This window comes from Ciconia boyciana, chromosome 2, assembly GCF_034638445.1.
Source record: "Ciconia boyciana chromosome 2, ASM3463844v1, whole genome shotgun sequence".
NCBI lineage: Eukaryota > Metazoa > Chordata > Aves > Ciconiiformes > Ciconiidae > Ciconia > Ciconia boyciana.
The window spans coordinates 120248945-120265473 of NC_132935.1; the positions used below are offsets into that span (position 1 = coordinate 120248945).

Below are 16529 nucleotides of genomic sequence, written 5' to 3' on the forward strand. Positions count from 1 at the left end.
AGGCTCCTGTATAGCCTTTGAGGGCCTAGGTTTAAATTCTTCAAGGAGATCACATTTACTTGCTATGCAATTTTGCAACAAATAGAGCCATGTTTGTAATGCTAGAGCCCTGACTGAAGAAATACAGCATGATCAAGACTCAGGAGTTCTTGCTTATAGAGCTGCTTTCTAAATAAGCGGTGAATAATTCAGGCACCTGACTAGAAATCCTTGGCATGGTAATAATGTAGACAAACAAAAGAAGGAGTGAATACTCTAGGGTGAAAAAAGGTCAAATCAAGAGATTTTTGCTGGGCTTTTGAGTTGCAGAAAAAAAATTAGCAGAGCCCATTACCTAGAAAACACTCTCATGCCAGTTTACAAAGCCAGTTTGCCTTTTACCTAATTCCCAGATTAAAGACACAGTGCATAGTCAGAGAACTAGTCAGTCCTGAAGGTTACTGGGTGGTTAGTAAATAACACAGTAAGGATTTACAGTGCCAAGACAGGGCTTTGGTGAGCACAGCAGCAGAGATGAGTCTTTTAGATGTGTGGGAGAGGGTACAAAGTACTACATTCTAACAACTATCAGATATTGCTGCATCTGCTGTATTCCCCCCTGCCCCTCAAAATTAACAAAAAACCTCAGCTCCAATTTGCCAACTTTATAAACCCCCAGCAGCCACAATTGTTTTTGACAGAATACTAGTAACAGCTGTAACAGAACACCTAACAGATACAATTTATTTGGATGCAAAATCCAAGGGACATTCCTCTCAACCACATATCATTACTAGTACTGGAAAGCAGCTGTTCTGTATGATACAGTATTCTGATACTGGGACAATGCAGCTCTCAAGTGGTAGGCTATATATCATAACAGGCTTGAGTCTTCCCTTATGACACCTCCTTTGTATTTATAAACTTAGCGATACTGGTAAATGCAGTCAGCACTTAAAGATTTAACCTTATTTATGGATGTATGATCTTTAAAGTACAAGATGAGAATGTGAAGAGATGAAACAAACCACAAAGACTAAGCCTGCCCCCCAGTGTTGCAGCACTCATCTTCATCTCAAATTTTGTAATCTAATTTCAATATCCAGTTAACTACCTCAACAGGTATGTTAGACTAAGCATGGCTGAGCCCATTTGGTTGCTGCTCAGAGACCCAAGTAATAGATCTGCTTCATCTCTGCCACAAAGAGCAGAGTAACCCAGAAATTTACAAGTTTGCTATGGGGCTTGTTCACTTGTACTTAATTGTGGCTGTTGTATCTAGACTTCCAAGTGAGAAGATCTCAAATCAAGTTTTAATGAAACTGACCTCAAGCGAGAGAAATAACTCCACTGAAACCAATGAAGTTAAGCTCTGGGAGATCAGATTCACATATGTTTTACCTGTTTCTCAATGCATTTGTTCTCTTGTCAGCCTGTTTTTATGGTTTGAATCATTTTGTTACGGTTGTACATACTCTGAAAAAGATACAGAATAAGTGATTTGCTTTAATTAAAAAAAGCTTACGACAACATTTTGACTAACAGTTTTCTGTAGGCAAATTATTTGAAATAAAGCAGACAGTTGTAACTTGATGACTTCAGTGCTATAAATGAGCTAGGAAGAAAATTCAATATAGAAGATAGGAGACAAGAAACAGAACAGAAAAGGTCAGGTTGAGTAACAGTTAGTAAGAGCATGCCATGCTAATCACTGGTAAGAAGAGTGAATTATATACATGAAACTGAAGACTTCAGTATATCAGATGGCAAAAGCCAATGCCCACAGAAAGTTACTAGGTTTGTCAGCACTGGGGAAGATGGTGATTGCCAGGGTAGGCTAACTAACTCTGTAAACTTGGCAATTCAGTGGCAAGTGAATGTCAACAGAAAATAAACCCAAGACAATGAATACTGGAAAGGCTTTAAACCACTCATACATGCTCTGGTGGATTCTGAATTAGTTGTGATCTTTCAAGGGGACGATCTAGGCATCACCATGGACAGCTTGATGAAGACATCTGCTCAATGTGTAGTTGCAGTCAAGAAAGCGAATAAGATGTTAGGCTGTATTAAAGACAGAACAATATGGAAAAATATTACAGCATGTATTTCTCTTAGAGGTCCTCAATGAATATTTGCTGTTTCATCAGCACCTTAAAAAAAGTGACATGTTAGAAAAATACAGGGAGGAAAGTGATAAGAGAATGGGAGAAGCAGCTCTCCATAGCTGGAAAGACAGTAAGACCAAGGTAGTTTATTTGTTAAGAGGGGAAAAGAATAGATGATATACATCTTAAAAATAATTCTCCTCCCCACCATATAACAGGGTATATACCTCAAAGTCATTAAGCCACCTGCCAATGTTGACCTCAATATCACTCATCATCATCATTGCCATAAGTATTCCAAAAAGCCCCCGTGTTATTCTATAATGCTTATTATTCAGCTAGTTAAACATTCCCTCTGAAGCAACTGCAATAGTTTGTGGAAATTTAACAGTGATCATTTCTGACAGAGAATTGTCACGGCTGATGCACATTAACAACTGTCTTAGAGGTGCTGCCATGATAAAAATATGAGTAAGAGAAGATAGCTGCTGGGCCTCATCTCTGTCCAGTACCCACCAGAGGTCTAATTTGTCTGCATGCATGCCACCATCATGTTCTCTGCTTCTATTTGGAGGCCCACTGTAAAAGCTGAGCGATGAACCTTGAAATCACCAGCGACAGCAGACAAGGGCATATTCATAAAAATTATTTCTTCATGTTCCTTCAGCTGCAGTTAACTAATAAAACAGGATATAACAGTAAATAGGGTAATCACCTCTCCTGGACCTGTATTCCTTCCTCTCCTACCTACCCCTCAGCTTACCCCTCTCAGCTCTATCTTCTGACCGTTTCTTTCCTTTATCTGTTTCACAGACACCTCTCCATGGGCAACTATTTCCGTTTGGTTTACTCCCTTCATCTTTTTCCTCCACAGCCTGCCTTAATACCAGATTTTAAAAGTTTCGAAGTTAAGATTACTCTCTCCCGTATTTCCATTGTACCTGCATGCCACTTCAACTTAAATACAGGAAAGGATAAAGAGTAGGACAAATGTGTGTTTACATGTGGAGAGCAAAAGAAAATTACATTCCTGCCACGAAATACCACTTAGTATCCTGACACAAACATATACTTTCAGGAGTGAACATTTCTAGTTCACATAATCTGAAAAACTTGTAAAACAGCCACATTATAAGAGATGGCTATCAACTGTGAGCAGGATTTTATTTCAGTCGTGGGGCTTACAAAAAATAGCAATATTGATTTTAATGTATTCCACGTAAAAATAAAAAGCCTCATATCAATATACCATCTGGGTTGCACAGATAATTAAAAAGAGGAAATATCAGTTAGAGTGCTCAGCCTGAACTTTGTCCTTACCCATACATACTAAAATAAGTCTAATTACATAAATCTTAAATTGAACGTATATTACATTCTGTAGAAATAAGCCTTTCCCGAAGTAGTATTAAAATACTGTAATGAAAGCTAATATAAAGATCTTTTAATAAAGATTTTTAGTCCTCTGTAGCACCTTCCATCAGCCTCAGCCCTTGACAAAGAACAGCTTTGGCCTCACAACACCCCTGTGAGGTAGGTTGTTGGGTTTTTTTGGTACAGCTGGGGAAACTGAGGCAAAGTGAAACTAAATTACTTGAAGTTAACACAGCAGCTCAGTGGAAAACCAAGGCCAAATACCACTCTCTTGGTCCTATGCTCTTGCTACAAAATGGGCTTGCTTCTTTTCAGTGCATGCAGTTGTTTTAGATTATACTTTCCATTCCAGTATTCCAGATGCACTACTTTTTCTGGCAATTCATTAATACTGTGATACTTTTTAAATATTTGTATTCTGGCTAAGCAGCCCATGGAACTTCATTAACCTTGCTATATTAACGTGTATTCTAAGCAACTGAATATAAAACCATGACATACGTACCATTAGAAGATGCTTCACAAAAAAATGAAATGTCTTCATAGCAATTTGAATCAGTGTCTCAGCTTTTTATCATACAGAAGTGAAAAAGAGTTTTCTTAAATATGAAACAAGTTATTTCCCAATAAGATTGCTGAACTATCTTGGAATTTGTCCTTTCTCAGTTCTGTCTTTAGGCAACTGGTTAGACAGCTTTGTACCAATGCAAAATTCTACCTTCTCTCTGGACAGGTTTTCCTGAGTCTTCTTTAAAGGGGAAAAAAATAAAATGGGATGCCTTCCCCAACTACTGAACTTCAAACACTTTTGCTGATTTAAAGTCAGCTGGATCTGTCATTTGTGAAAGTAGTGCTTACCCACGCAGCACTTCTCCTATCCAACCACTTACACTCTACTCCCTGCCTCAGGCTATACTATCATTTTTAATACTATCATTTAGAAAACGGCCTTCCTAATCCCTCTCTTCTTATACCTCCTGTGTTGTATTTCCAGTCCCAAATTAAAAAAAAAAAATCTTCCTTCCTGTTCCTTTTCACTTCAAACAGAACATGGTGGAACTACACTTTGTGCTTCAGAAGCCAAACTCTAGATACATGATAGTTATGACTCTTCAGTTCTGTTTTCTGCTGTCATTTCTTCTTCCATCCGCTAGAGCTTGCAGGTTCTCCTATTAACCTCGATACAGACAAGCTGACTTTTTAACTTCTGAAGAATTTATCAGCAAATGTGTCAGATTTCCTCCCCCTTTGTATCTACCTAATTTATAGATCTGAAATTTAAATATGCATGTTACTATTTTCTTATATTTGCAAATAAAGCCCCTATTTACCATTAAAACCAATTTGTGAAATTAAAAGCTGAAAACAGAGAGAGATCATTTGGGAACTAAATTACAGTCAGGCAACAAAACCTGGATTGTGGCCATTCATAAAGATTTTTAAGTACTTGTGTTTTTGGCAAAATTTAGTTTCTTGGGCCTCTGACACAAATTGATCATGTAAAATACGAGGTATTCATTTCTCTGACCGTGTCAATATTTGAAAGAATAATATTACTACCTTGTAAATAAGAACCTTTTAAGCACATGAAGCCCTATTAGTCTAAAATAGAATAATCTGCTCCACTTTAGTTATGGTATTTGACAGAAAACCACAAGCAAGTTGTAAAACTGCTCAAGCAGGCTGAAATTAGAAAGACAAAAAGATACAACTATTGCAAAACCTCAGATAAGCAAACTCCAAGCTGTGCAGCCCTATCAAATGTATATTGTGTTTACCTGACCTAAACAGCACAGGAGTGTCAGCCATATTCTGGTGAAAGAACTTCCAAGAGCCAACAGATGCAGTCAAATACCAAAAACCCTAGTCCCTACAGTGTCAGGTCTCTAACATAATTTGTACCATTAAAAATTAATCTATTCGTAAGTTTTGTAAGAGTTACTTTGGACATGACTGGTAAAGCTATCTACAAAGACAAAACTGAAGTAGCAGGAGACAGTCACTTTTAGTTGTCTATTCCTCTTGATTTGTCAATAAGATTAAACATGGCACAGCTAAACCGGGGTGGGGGGGAGGCAAAACTAATCCTCTCCTACATTTATCATCAGCTCAGGTAAATACAGATGCCAGATTCCTACAGCAGGTGTTTGGGAAGTCCAGCTTTATTAAAATTATCTAGGTTTTGGCATTTTAACATTCCTTAAATACAGACTATATCACTGAGAACCACAAGTCCAAATTGTTCCTTCCCCAATAAGTACTGGACATTTAAACATTCTACTAGCAAGTTGGTAACTTTATGGCTGTGTTTTTATTTTAAGCCAGAGAAAGTAAAATGGAACCTTTAAATAGGAAATTAATAACTGAGCCACCATAAAACCATGTTACAGGTTAGGAAGTTCCTGAAGCAGCACACAACTGCATTTTACTCATGGGTATCAAGAATCTTGTTTCTACAACCGACAATCCTTCATTTATGGAATGAGCCTTCAACAAGCATTTTGAAGGAATGACATGGACATTCTTAGCATGCCTCGAATGAATGCAACAACAAACCAGATAAAGTTGGACTTCAGAGTCTCAAAAGCATATTGAGCTTCCACAGAGAACTGACTTTCAAAATTTCAGGCATGCAGAACAATTAATTGTTACAAGGAAGATACTGACAACTGGCATTTTGATAATTGCTGGCAGCGATATTTATCACAAGAAACACTTTAAAATAGTTTAACATTCTGTACTATGGAAATCTGCTGCATTTCTGATTTTTTTCCTTTATGCCTCCAGAAAGAACCTGGAATGATACGCTTAAGAAAAGCCCCCAAAATAACACCTCTAGTTATCAATAGCTGATGGATTCTGGTGACAGCAACCATCCAGAGGTTGTGGGGTTTGGGGTTTTTTTTTTATTCTTTTAATTTAGCAGAGCTACTTTCAAGTGAAAAGCAAATCAAAGCTTCATTCATACTCAATTCACAATCTCAAACCAGTCCTATATGGTGGGAGTAAAAAGACACTCTGACAGGTAGCAAACTAAACTTCTATGTATAAATAAAAGTGATACTAATATGCACTGCTATAAGCTCTTAAACATAGCCCACCTGACCATAAGGCTGACTACCCACCTCCATGGCCTGTCCCTTAAGAGATCCAAATGCTGTGTTTCCTCACCTGTTGTACAGTTATAAGCTAGAACTAAAGGTAAAAATTCATTAGACTCCAGAATCCATGTATATTTCCATTTTATTTGATTTGAAACTGTTACAGGGTTTTCTTGAACTGCCAGAATTCATGCCCAAAACCTCAAATAAAAATGGTACAATGGACAGTCTCATCTACCCTTCATACAGTAGACTAAAACTCGATTCATGTGCATTGGTGATCTCAATCACTTCAGAGCATCAGGAAAAGTGTTTTAAGACTTCTCATTTCTACCACATCAAGTGACATGTCCATTTACCATGAATTCCACAGAAATCTTTAGTGACAAATCAACAGTTTTGCTGGCAACAATGTATTTTCAAGGAAGATACATGGCTCAGAGTCCAAGGGATTGGGATCGGTCTTTCAGTGGGGTTTTGTTTCCAAATGAATTATCCAAGTTTAAGAATAGTCTCTTGAGCCCTCTCTTTAATAGCAGCTTCTAGCAGAAGTTTGAGAGACAGTTAACTCTGCAAGGGCAAGGCCAGTTTTAGTCTGTGCACAAAAGAACCAGGTGAAACCCCAGCCCCACTGAAGTCAACAGCAAAATTCCCATTGGCCTCAGAGAAGTAGATTTAAAGCAAGTCAGCAGTTAGTCAAAGGGAACCCAACTAGGCGATTCCTGCACTATCCTCATCTTCTGCACATACACAGTACTCCCACACATGTAAGCAAGCTGTGTTTTGTTCCCTTGTTTTTCTTGCCATTGGCAACTCTTACAGATGTTGGGTCTATTTTTTGGCATTTACTCTGAGAAACCTCAACACTGGAGCATGCCACTATTATACTTCATTTTGCTTCTGGTGTAGGAATTCAGAGAAGAGAAAAACAGTTACAGCAGGACACTTTTGGTACTTGACAGCCTTCATTCATCAAATCGGTTACAGGCAATGTCCTATATTCTTAGTGTTTCAGTGCCATTTTGCCTCCTTCCACTAAATTAAGTCAGAGATGACAACAAATTAAAAAAGTCACTGCCTTCCATTATTACTTAACTTCCTGACTTTGACTAAACACCGTTTATGAGTTTCACTTAGAGGATTTCTGCCTCAAAAAGCCTGCATGCTTCACAGAAGTAGCCAAACAAGTAAGGCTTACCAGCTTTAGTTATCCCTCTGCATATGAAGTTATTTTGGTTATCAAGTAACCATTACCCTTCAATGAACAAATAACTATTTTTAATAGAGGATAAATTTTTATCTAGAATCGCTACTGCCACGTATCTCATTTTTAAAAGACAAATTCTGAAAACTGTAGTTGGAGTCTGGATACCTCTGTGTCAAATCAAAACTCTTCAGTCTTAGTGCTTTAGGGTGAGAAAGACAAACCTTATGACGAAAAACAAAATAAACCCTATTTCACTACAATATCTCATCATTATTTAAATATACTGCAATTTGATACCAGAAACAAGGCAGGCATTTTTTTGTGGAGAATAGAAAAAAATGCTTAAACAGACAACTGTGAAAATGGCTAATGCAAACAGACCATTCAAACCCATCATTCCTCAAATCTGATACTGAATGAGTTTTAATTTGTTTTGCAGTTACTTCAGTACAGCTATCTAAAAAGGTAAACAAACTACAGCTCTGTTATACTTGGATAGTATGAGTGGTATGGTACGCTCCAGAAGTCTCTAGTAGGCTATGGCTACACATGACAGGATTCCTCAGAAGGGGAACAGAATAGGTTTGTCATTAAGGTCACTTAAATCTTTGTTATAGCAAATTGGAACCAAATGGCTGACTTCTGCAGGATTTCTGACAGGAATCCAGTAGAGCTGGTTTCAAGTTTCAGATGGCCACTAAAACAGCTGTAACCTTCTCTTCCAGAAGTTGTGATCCACATGGTGTCCACAATGAGTGCAGCAAGTCTGAGGTAGTCAACCTTTACGAAGGCTCAGTATCTGAACATAAAAAGATTTTGAAATGACCACTGGCTGTAGGTATCTCTCTGAGCAATTAAAGAACACTGATGACTCTTGTTCACTCATTTACATTAATTTACCCCATATCCAATGGAGAAGTTGTAACATAGTACGCTTCCATAGTGCAGGAGAACCAATCACTTACGTCAAAGTAGTCTGCACTTGCTGCAGTAGATCCAGCAGAAATAAGGTGGCATGTTCATCATAGCCGTTAGCTGTAGTTTAGTTACCTTAGTAGAAGGGTTACCAAAAAAGCATTCCTTAATTGTAATGTGTATGCAGCTCTACTGATCCCCAAGCACAGCATATTGGTTGTCTAGCTGAAGTTTAAGTGCCTGGTTTTTTGAGACCTCATCCCTACCTCTAGTTTTGTGTTTTACTACTTCAAAGCTCTTCTCCATTTCTTTATCCCTAAGGGAAAAGAAATGTAATCAGTAAATATCTTATCACTAGCTTGTGAATCGTGAATTTCTAGTCGATTTCCACCCCATCCCAACAAAAACATTATGAACACAGAACACTAAGGTCTAGAGTTTTAACAGAACACCCAAACATTCCCAAGCAAATCTTGTAAAACCTTATCTCCAGAACCAAGCTCATCACCCAGGACAATTCAGATTACATTCTAAATTTCAATATTAACATTCTCAAAAGTAAACTTAAGTGCATTTATGAAAAATAGGTTTTAGAAAGCATAAGTCCATTTCTAGAATGTTCACTCAGAATTTCATCTTAGCTCAATTTGCACCATTCAAACCCTAAAGCATCAATGACAGTATGTCTCATTTGCCAAGCAGACAAAGCCATAGCAAAAAAAAAAAAAACCAAAACAGAAGAAACAAAGCTTCTGCTAGGCTGTATTAGTCAATAACACAGCAAGCCAAAAAAAAAAACCCCAACCCCCCCCCAAAACTCAAGTGAATTAGGTATTGGCCTAGCTATCTTTTCTGTAGGGAATGAAGTTATGCAAAGATCAGGACTCAAAAGCAGGGTGAGACTCAAGTCTTCACAAAATACAAAACACTTCAGCAAAACTGGGGGGGGGCTTATCATTGTAAACCACAGCTCAGACAGCCATTACTGATTTGTATTTGTATTAAACCCCATTCCTCCATTTAATTACCTTCACATCTCTAATGAGAAGGCAGTGTGCTCAAGACATCCTACTCATGTCTACTGACGGTAATACCAGAGAGCCTCACCATGGCTCATATCTCAGGGAACCAAATACTGTCAAGAGCAGAAATATTCTGCTTCAGAGAGATCCTTCAGCAAGTCAAAGATAAGGTAACTGGCAGTCTTGTTTGGCTGTCTCACTGGGCCATGCCCTATGAAAGTTATTTCATGGGAAGCCCTTCCTAGAGTTGGAAAATACAGTTAAGACCCCTCCCATATCTCTTTGCCAAACAGAATAATTTATTAGTTATTTCCTTCCTCTGTGGAAAGATTCAGGCTTAAGCCCTAAAACAAAATAAGAACTTAGAGGAGGCAGTTAAAATATGTCTCTTAGGGAATTAATGGAATGTACTTACTTTCGACTGTCTACGAGCTTGGCGGTGGACTGCAGTGACGGAAACTGCGTATCACTATAGATTTCTGGTGGTCCTTGCTGTGCTCTCCGTGGCCTGCCACCCTCCCTGGCACCAGGCGGCCTGTATACACCACCAGTCTGAACTGGTTCTGGGGTTTCTGTAACTAGTTATAAGAACAAGATTTAGACAAGATCGTAAGTTTACATTCGTATCTGAAAGAAAACACAAATTAAAAAAAAAGAAAAGAATCTCACAAGTATGTTTTTGCACCTTTTAGAGCTCTGGAAGCAAATATTTTGGACAAGGCAGGAAACTAGGTGTCACCTAATGTAACCTATACTTAGTAATCAAATTAAAATGCAGCTCCAGTGTATTGCCTCACAAAGTTCAGTGAATCAAAACCACTGATGAGGACTTCATGTTTCTTATTTGCAATTTATTAGCAGCTTACATTTAAAACTAGAGATTTAAACACATAATTATATATTTGCCAAATCTTATTGAAAACACCTCTCCAGATGCAGAAGAGAATATCCAAATAGTTCGTATTTAAGGTAACAATCTACAACGAAACAACACTGATTAACTAACTTTACCTCCTTGCCTGTTCAAACAAGAAAACACAGAGCAGGCCACTTTTCGATTAATTTCTCAATGGAAGAGAATAGTCTGAACTCAGATCATGGCTAAGTAGGTTATGTCCACTGATGCTAATAAATTGTATTTAATCAAAACTAAAGTCCTATCCCAGTTAAAGAATCAATTTTGCAATGTCATGTTCTCTGTACCCTAGAACTGATTTAAAAAGCATACTACTAACCATGGAACCCTATTCGAGAACTGCCATATTAGACATCATATACTGGCTGAACATCCACTTAATTGTCAAAGCAATATTTTTAGATCAACAGAAATGCTTCCAACAGCTATTTTGCAGATTGCAAAGTAGAGGGATCTCCTTCAAAGATGGAATGCTTCTCTCCCCCCCCCCCCTTCGAAGTCGGAAATAAAAAGCCCTCCATTCGTGTTTATTTTAAGTACCTGACAATACTACCAATTCAGTTCCTCAGATCCATTCACAGGAAAATTTACCCATTTGCTAGCATGTCAAACAAGCCATTAGTATGTTAGAAGGTGCCTGAATAGGAACTGCTCCTTGAGCTCTACCCACTGAGCAGCTTAATTCAGCCTGATATACTTCCGATTGGAAAAAGCAACAACTCTGAGTTAAAGTTACCAATTGGTTCAACGACAGGTGCTGGTGCAGGAGCTGACTTGTTCCAAGGACCAGATGATCTGTCTACACCACCACCAGTCTCCTCCCAGTTGTCACCGGGTTCTTCTCTTTTTTCACTTTCATCATCTTCCTTTTCACTATAGAAGAGAAATGATAAGTAGCATTTTACAAACAGAGGTTTGAGACTTGCCAGAGATTACACAGTCACCGTAGACACGACTTCAAGGCTACTGTACTGAAGATACTAGATTTAACCAGACTACATTAGTCCTGTAACCACTGTATTAGTACTTCCATCTGAACTATTTTTGGCACACTGCTACATAATTTGGCAACTGAGAAGGAAAAAAGTTCTTAAAAAAAAAGACAAATTAAAACTGTATTAAGTGATCAAATAAATTGATTTCTTATTTTGAGCTGAAAGACTTTTTTCTTACTAAGACAGTCATGCATTTGGAAGCAATGAGAAGATAAAGCAGGAAAGGGCTACAAGTCCAGCTTCCATAAAATGCTTTAGTCAAGAGGAAGAAATTGTGGAAAAGTAGTGACAGAAAGCAAGTCCTGAGCTCCTTTTCCCTATAACCGCAACCTGAGAAACACTCTTATATTACCCATACAAATATAATCTACAAACCAACTCAGATATTTTTTTTAAAGCAGGCAATCAAAAAAATACAGAGAGAAATATATGCCACTTTTTAAAGATAAATCATATGCAAAAGCCTGACTGTATTTTGACTACTTTATTTTGCATAGAAATGGTCAGAGACTCAAAATAATTCGCTAGACAAAGCTACTACAGAAAGCTGTGTGGTACAACGGGACATACATGGAGGGTGAGGCTGTTAAAAAACCCAAGACATTGATCTGAACAGCAGCAGCAAAGTGTGAATACAGAAGTTTATAATGCACCAAATCCTACTAATCATGATTGGATAAGCTTTCTATATAAGTAATAGTCAGAGAACAGTTAAAAATACCTATCATTTCTGAAAATTAAACGGCCTTTCACTATTCATCCAAATACAGTAACAATCATAGTAAGCTGGACCAAGGGCCTAAACACATCACTATCCTATTTTAAACTTCAGTTAAAAGCGGATGCCTACAGACTAGCTAGAACAAAGTATACATAACATCCCACCTCCACCAGATACTCTGTGTCTTATTTTCAGCAAAGAGATCTCCAGAGCTGGATAATTTATAACCTCCAGTGGGTTCTTCTTCCATTTACTTCTCCACTCTCCCCTTGAATCCACCGAGTGGTTACAAAATCCTGTGGCAGAAACCTCCACATGCCTGAAAATCTGCCACAGCATCAAAAGCATTCAGAATGCCAGCCTTTGTCTGGAAAACCAAAGTACTCGATTTTCAATCAAACAGTACTAGTAGTCAGTGAAGCAGCCCACTTGTTACTTGTCCATTCAGACATGTGATTATCCGCTGTAACACTTCAATGGTATGGAGAGCTTGTGGACCAAATACGTGCAAACAGCCTAAAAGGACTAGTTAACTGAAAGGGAAGGGTGGGGGGGGGGGTGTTAAAAAAATAAATAAATCAAATAATATGTAAGACCTGCTCAAACAGTGAAGAAAGCATCTATTGCACTGGTTACAGTTAACATGATTTTCAGATGGCATTATTCTGAAAATCATCAATATGACATTCTCAAGTCTAAGACTGAGGTCATAAAAATCCTTCTTCTGACCTGATGAAAAGTTTTTCTTAACCAGGACAGATCTAAGCAGACTTACTTTGGATCAGATTACAGGAACAATCTAATGAAAAAGCAAACAAAGAATCTTGGATGAGACTCATAAATGCAGTCCTGTGGGATCTTGTCAGGGGACACTAGTTTTACCAACTATATTTTTGGGTTTTATTGAAATAAAAATGCAATGGTTCAGGAATTCACTCCCCAAACTGAGATGCTGAATAGATTGAGTCAGATACCCTTACAACAGTCAAGTGATCCAGTGGGAATTACTGTCCTGCACTCCTCTCTCAGAGAAATTCCTACTTTACTATCTTTACAGAGGGGAATGTTAAGCATTTGTAATAAAAATCTCAGTCCCAACCAAAACAGATAGACCTAGAGTATCAGAGATTTAGAAAATAAAGAGAACATCAGCAGAGAACAGACAAACCTAAGTTACCCTGCTGCAAACTTCTATACTAGCAGAAACATATCAAACCTCTGCTTAATTGGACTCCACGGAGGCAGCTCTGAAGAAAGAACATACTTTTTAGACGTAAGTAATGATTATACTGGAGAGAAAGAGGGGGGAAAAAAAAAGCAGTACCTTATTTGCATGGACTGAACTCTAAGACCACTATAATCAATTTCTTCCTTTTGCTCAAACTCTTTCCAATCATCCTCTTCCTGTAAGAAGAGAAAAATATAAGTTGTTACCTTCTTTACACTGAAAGTAGAAAAGAAGAATATAACTAAGATAACACAAAGAAAACTAAGGGTGAAGGTGCAGTTCCATGGGAAACCTATCTGTGCGCACCACTGCCAACAGGGGAAAGGATTCCACTCCCTCCTTCCCAACTTACTGTATGTCAGCTAGGATGCACTTGCGAGCTGACTTTAACTCACTAGAACAGCTAAGAAATGCCCCAGCAAAAAAGTAATTCAAGTGAAAGAAAACCATATCATCTCAGTAAAAATCCAGCGGGAAGTCAAGGGACAACACAAAGCAGGGAACAGGACTGTGCAGTCAAGACCAGGGAAATACAAGGGCAAGAGCCCTCCCTTTAACAGTAAGCTTTTATGACAGCTTGAACGCACATGAAGCTTTAGATTTACTTTTCCATCACCTATTTCACGAGCCAAACAGTAAAGAACATTTGGAATAGCTTACAGTGGATCTATGACAAAGATTAATATTGGTACATTTGACTTTTTCACATTCACAACCACATTTACAGCCTTTCTTGTTTTCTTAATATTTTTATAATAGTAAAAAGGTCAGCTTCAAAACCACAGCAATGTTAGTACACAAAAATAGTAGAATACTAGTCTCTGGAGAGCACCACTTAAAGGTTTTAAAAGGGAAGTTAGATTACATGTAAGGGGAAAGAGGGACCCACCTAAATGGAGCCAATTTTGTCCTGCTATGTAATCAGCAGATTCTGGGGTTATTAAGATAGGCCAGAAATGGACCAGAAGAGATAAGCAGTCCTCCCATGTTCCTAGTCACAGCTTTAAGACACACACAGCCTAATTAATAGTTTACATAACTCTTACACTCTACATGAAATGCAGTTATATTACTTTAAATACAAAGACCTTGCAAGCAAGGTCTGCCAATGGTATAGCCCCCTTTCTGCTGAACAGCTGGGAATACAGATTCTTCTAAGAGCCCCGTCCTAGGATCTTCTACATTACCAACCTCTAGCAGGAAAACTTTGACCTGCTTTAAAGTAACAGCAGAAGTATAAAGTGACTTCATGTTACTTTACCGTCTGCTGAAGAGTCAGTCTTTTGGAAGAACGTGAGTCTACAGCTCTAGAGTCTTTTAGATTTCTTATATCCCCATCTCCATGGAACCATCACAGTTTCCAAACTAATATACCTTTCACGTTTAACGATCTTTATTTCTAATCCAAGTACAAGCTTCAGTCAAAACCAGATACTATTTTACAAGCAAATGAGCAGAAGGGCAGCTGAAAGATTACCACTCACCTTGGTCTACTTAAAAAGCTACTGCAGCTGTCAAGCTCCCTAAGTTAAACAACATTAGGAAATCGCAGAGTATTTCTTAAAATTCATTTTAAATTATACAGCATGGCCAGTTGTAAGGCACTAACTCAACTACGAGCACTTGCGCTTCTCTTGCATTCTCATCGTTTCACTATAATACGGTACAAAAAAAATTACCGGCAGCAAGACCCTTCCTGGCAGAAAGGCAAAGAGCTCGGCGTACTTTGTCTGCAGAGCCAGGGGGATCTTATCGCCAAGGCCCACAGGCCACACGCCACAAACCCAGGTGGCCTACGGCTGGCACCTGATGCAAATCCTCAGTGCCAGCCACTACCTTGCGCCAAGACCCAGAAACCAGGGAGGGCTGGGCAGAACCGAAGCCGCAGACCAGGAACAGGCCCCGCTTCCACCCCCACCCCCCCACGAGAATACAGGGCGCGTTTCGAGGCCGGGAGTCCGCCCAGGCCGGAGCCCGCCGGACTTCCCTCCCAGCAGCAGCGCCCCGACGGCTCCAGCCTGCTGCCGCCCTGCTCCGGGGCTGGGCCGGCCCGGGAGCCCCGCCAGGCCCGGTGCCGCCAAGAGCGCCCGCATGGCCGGGCGGCGCCGCTCCCCCGGGCCGGCGGCGGCGGCGCCCCCTGCCGGCAGGAAGGCGCCGCCCGGGCCAGCGGAGGAAGCCGTGACCCTTCCCCCACCGCCGCCCCGACGGAGCGGCCCCGCTCCCCACCCCCCCTCCTCCCGGCCGCACCTTGGTCGCTGTCTTGGCGGAGCCGGCGTTGGAGGCGGCGGCCCCGGAACCGCTGCCGTCAGCCGGGCGGGTCCCCCCGGCTGCCGCGGCCGCCCCTGCGGCGTTAGAGGCGGCGTTGGAGGCGCTGGAGGCGGCGGCGGCCCCTCGGCCGCTCTTCTCCTTCCGCTTCTTCTTGTCCCGCTTGGCGAAGAAGTCGTCGAGGCTCCTCTCCTCGGTCTCCGCCATGGCGGCGGCTCCGGCTGGCAGCGGCGGCGGCCGGGCCCTGCGCGCGGCGGCCGCTCCCAACGGCGGGGCGGGGGGGGGGAAGGAGAGGGCAGCGGCGGCCCGGACCAACAGGTGAGCCCCGCACAGCGGCGGCGCGGCTTCCCGCTGCCTGCCGCCCCTCGCCGAGGGGAGCGAGCGCGGCCGCCTAAGGGCTGCGGCTGGCCGGGCCCGCGCGAGCCCGCCCGACGCCCGGCGGGAGGAGGCTTCCGCGCTCCACGTTGGTGGCCGCCGCTTGACACGGCCCGAAAGAGAGGAGGGGGAGGCGACCCGCCGCGGGGCTGGGCTGAGGAGAAAGGGGGCGGGGCCTTCCTGCTGTCCTCCCTCCCGCGCATGCGCCGCAGCGCCCCGGCCAATGAGCGGCCGGGAAGGAAGTGCCTGCCGGCCAGTCAGAAGTCTCCAGGGGCAAGCCGCTGACGTCGCGACGTGAGAATGCGTGACGGGCGGGGAGGCGG

General features: G+C 41.0%; 1 protein-coding gene across 7 annotated transcripts; it reads right to left on the reverse strand.

Moving 5' to 3' along the window:
* Positions 1-1488: 1488 nt before the first annotated feature.
* Positions 1489-16348, reverse strand: CDV3 (CDV3 homolog). 7 transcript variants are annotated; one of them, XM_072853822.1, is made up of 6 exons: positions 15814-16347; positions 13663-13742; positions 11359-11495; positions 10122-10284; positions 8951-9000; positions 1489-2043 (listed from the first exon to the last, which is right to left on the reverse strand). In XM_072853822.1, exons 1-6 carry the CDS (start codon positions 16036-16038, stop codon positions 2039-2041), a joined length of 660 nt encoding a protein of 219 aa, XP_072709923.1. In that variant the 5' UTR covers positions 16039-16347; the 3' UTR covers positions 1489-2038. The 7 variants fall into 7 exon arrangements, with proteins under 7 accessions (XP_072709923.1, XP_072709924.1, XP_072709920.1 ...); XM_072853819.1 differs by lacking the exon at positions 1489-2043 and adding an exon at positions 6687-8568; XM_072853820.1 differs by lacking the exon at positions 1489-2043 and adding an exon at positions 8575-8819 and having other exon boundaries at positions 15814-16348.
* Between the last annotated feature and the right edge of the window lie 181 nt (positions 16349-16529).

What these genes read in the sequence shown, in the direction of transcription:
- CDV3 (XM_072853818.1), bottom strand. Translation starts at nt 16,038, where the DNA reads ATGGCGGAGACCGAGGAGAGGAGCCTCGACGACTTCTTCGCCAAGCGG. An exon ending in ACCTGTCGTTGAACCAATTG is followed by an intron (nt 10,285 to 11,358) that starts GTAACTTTAACT and finishes TCTTATAACTAG; the next exon opens with TTACAGAAACCCCAGAACCA. An exon ending in AAGCTCGTAGACAGTCGAAA is followed by an intron (nt 9,001 to 10,121) that starts GTAAGTACATTC and finishes CTTTTCCCTTAG; the next exon opens with GGATAAAGAAATGGAGAAGA.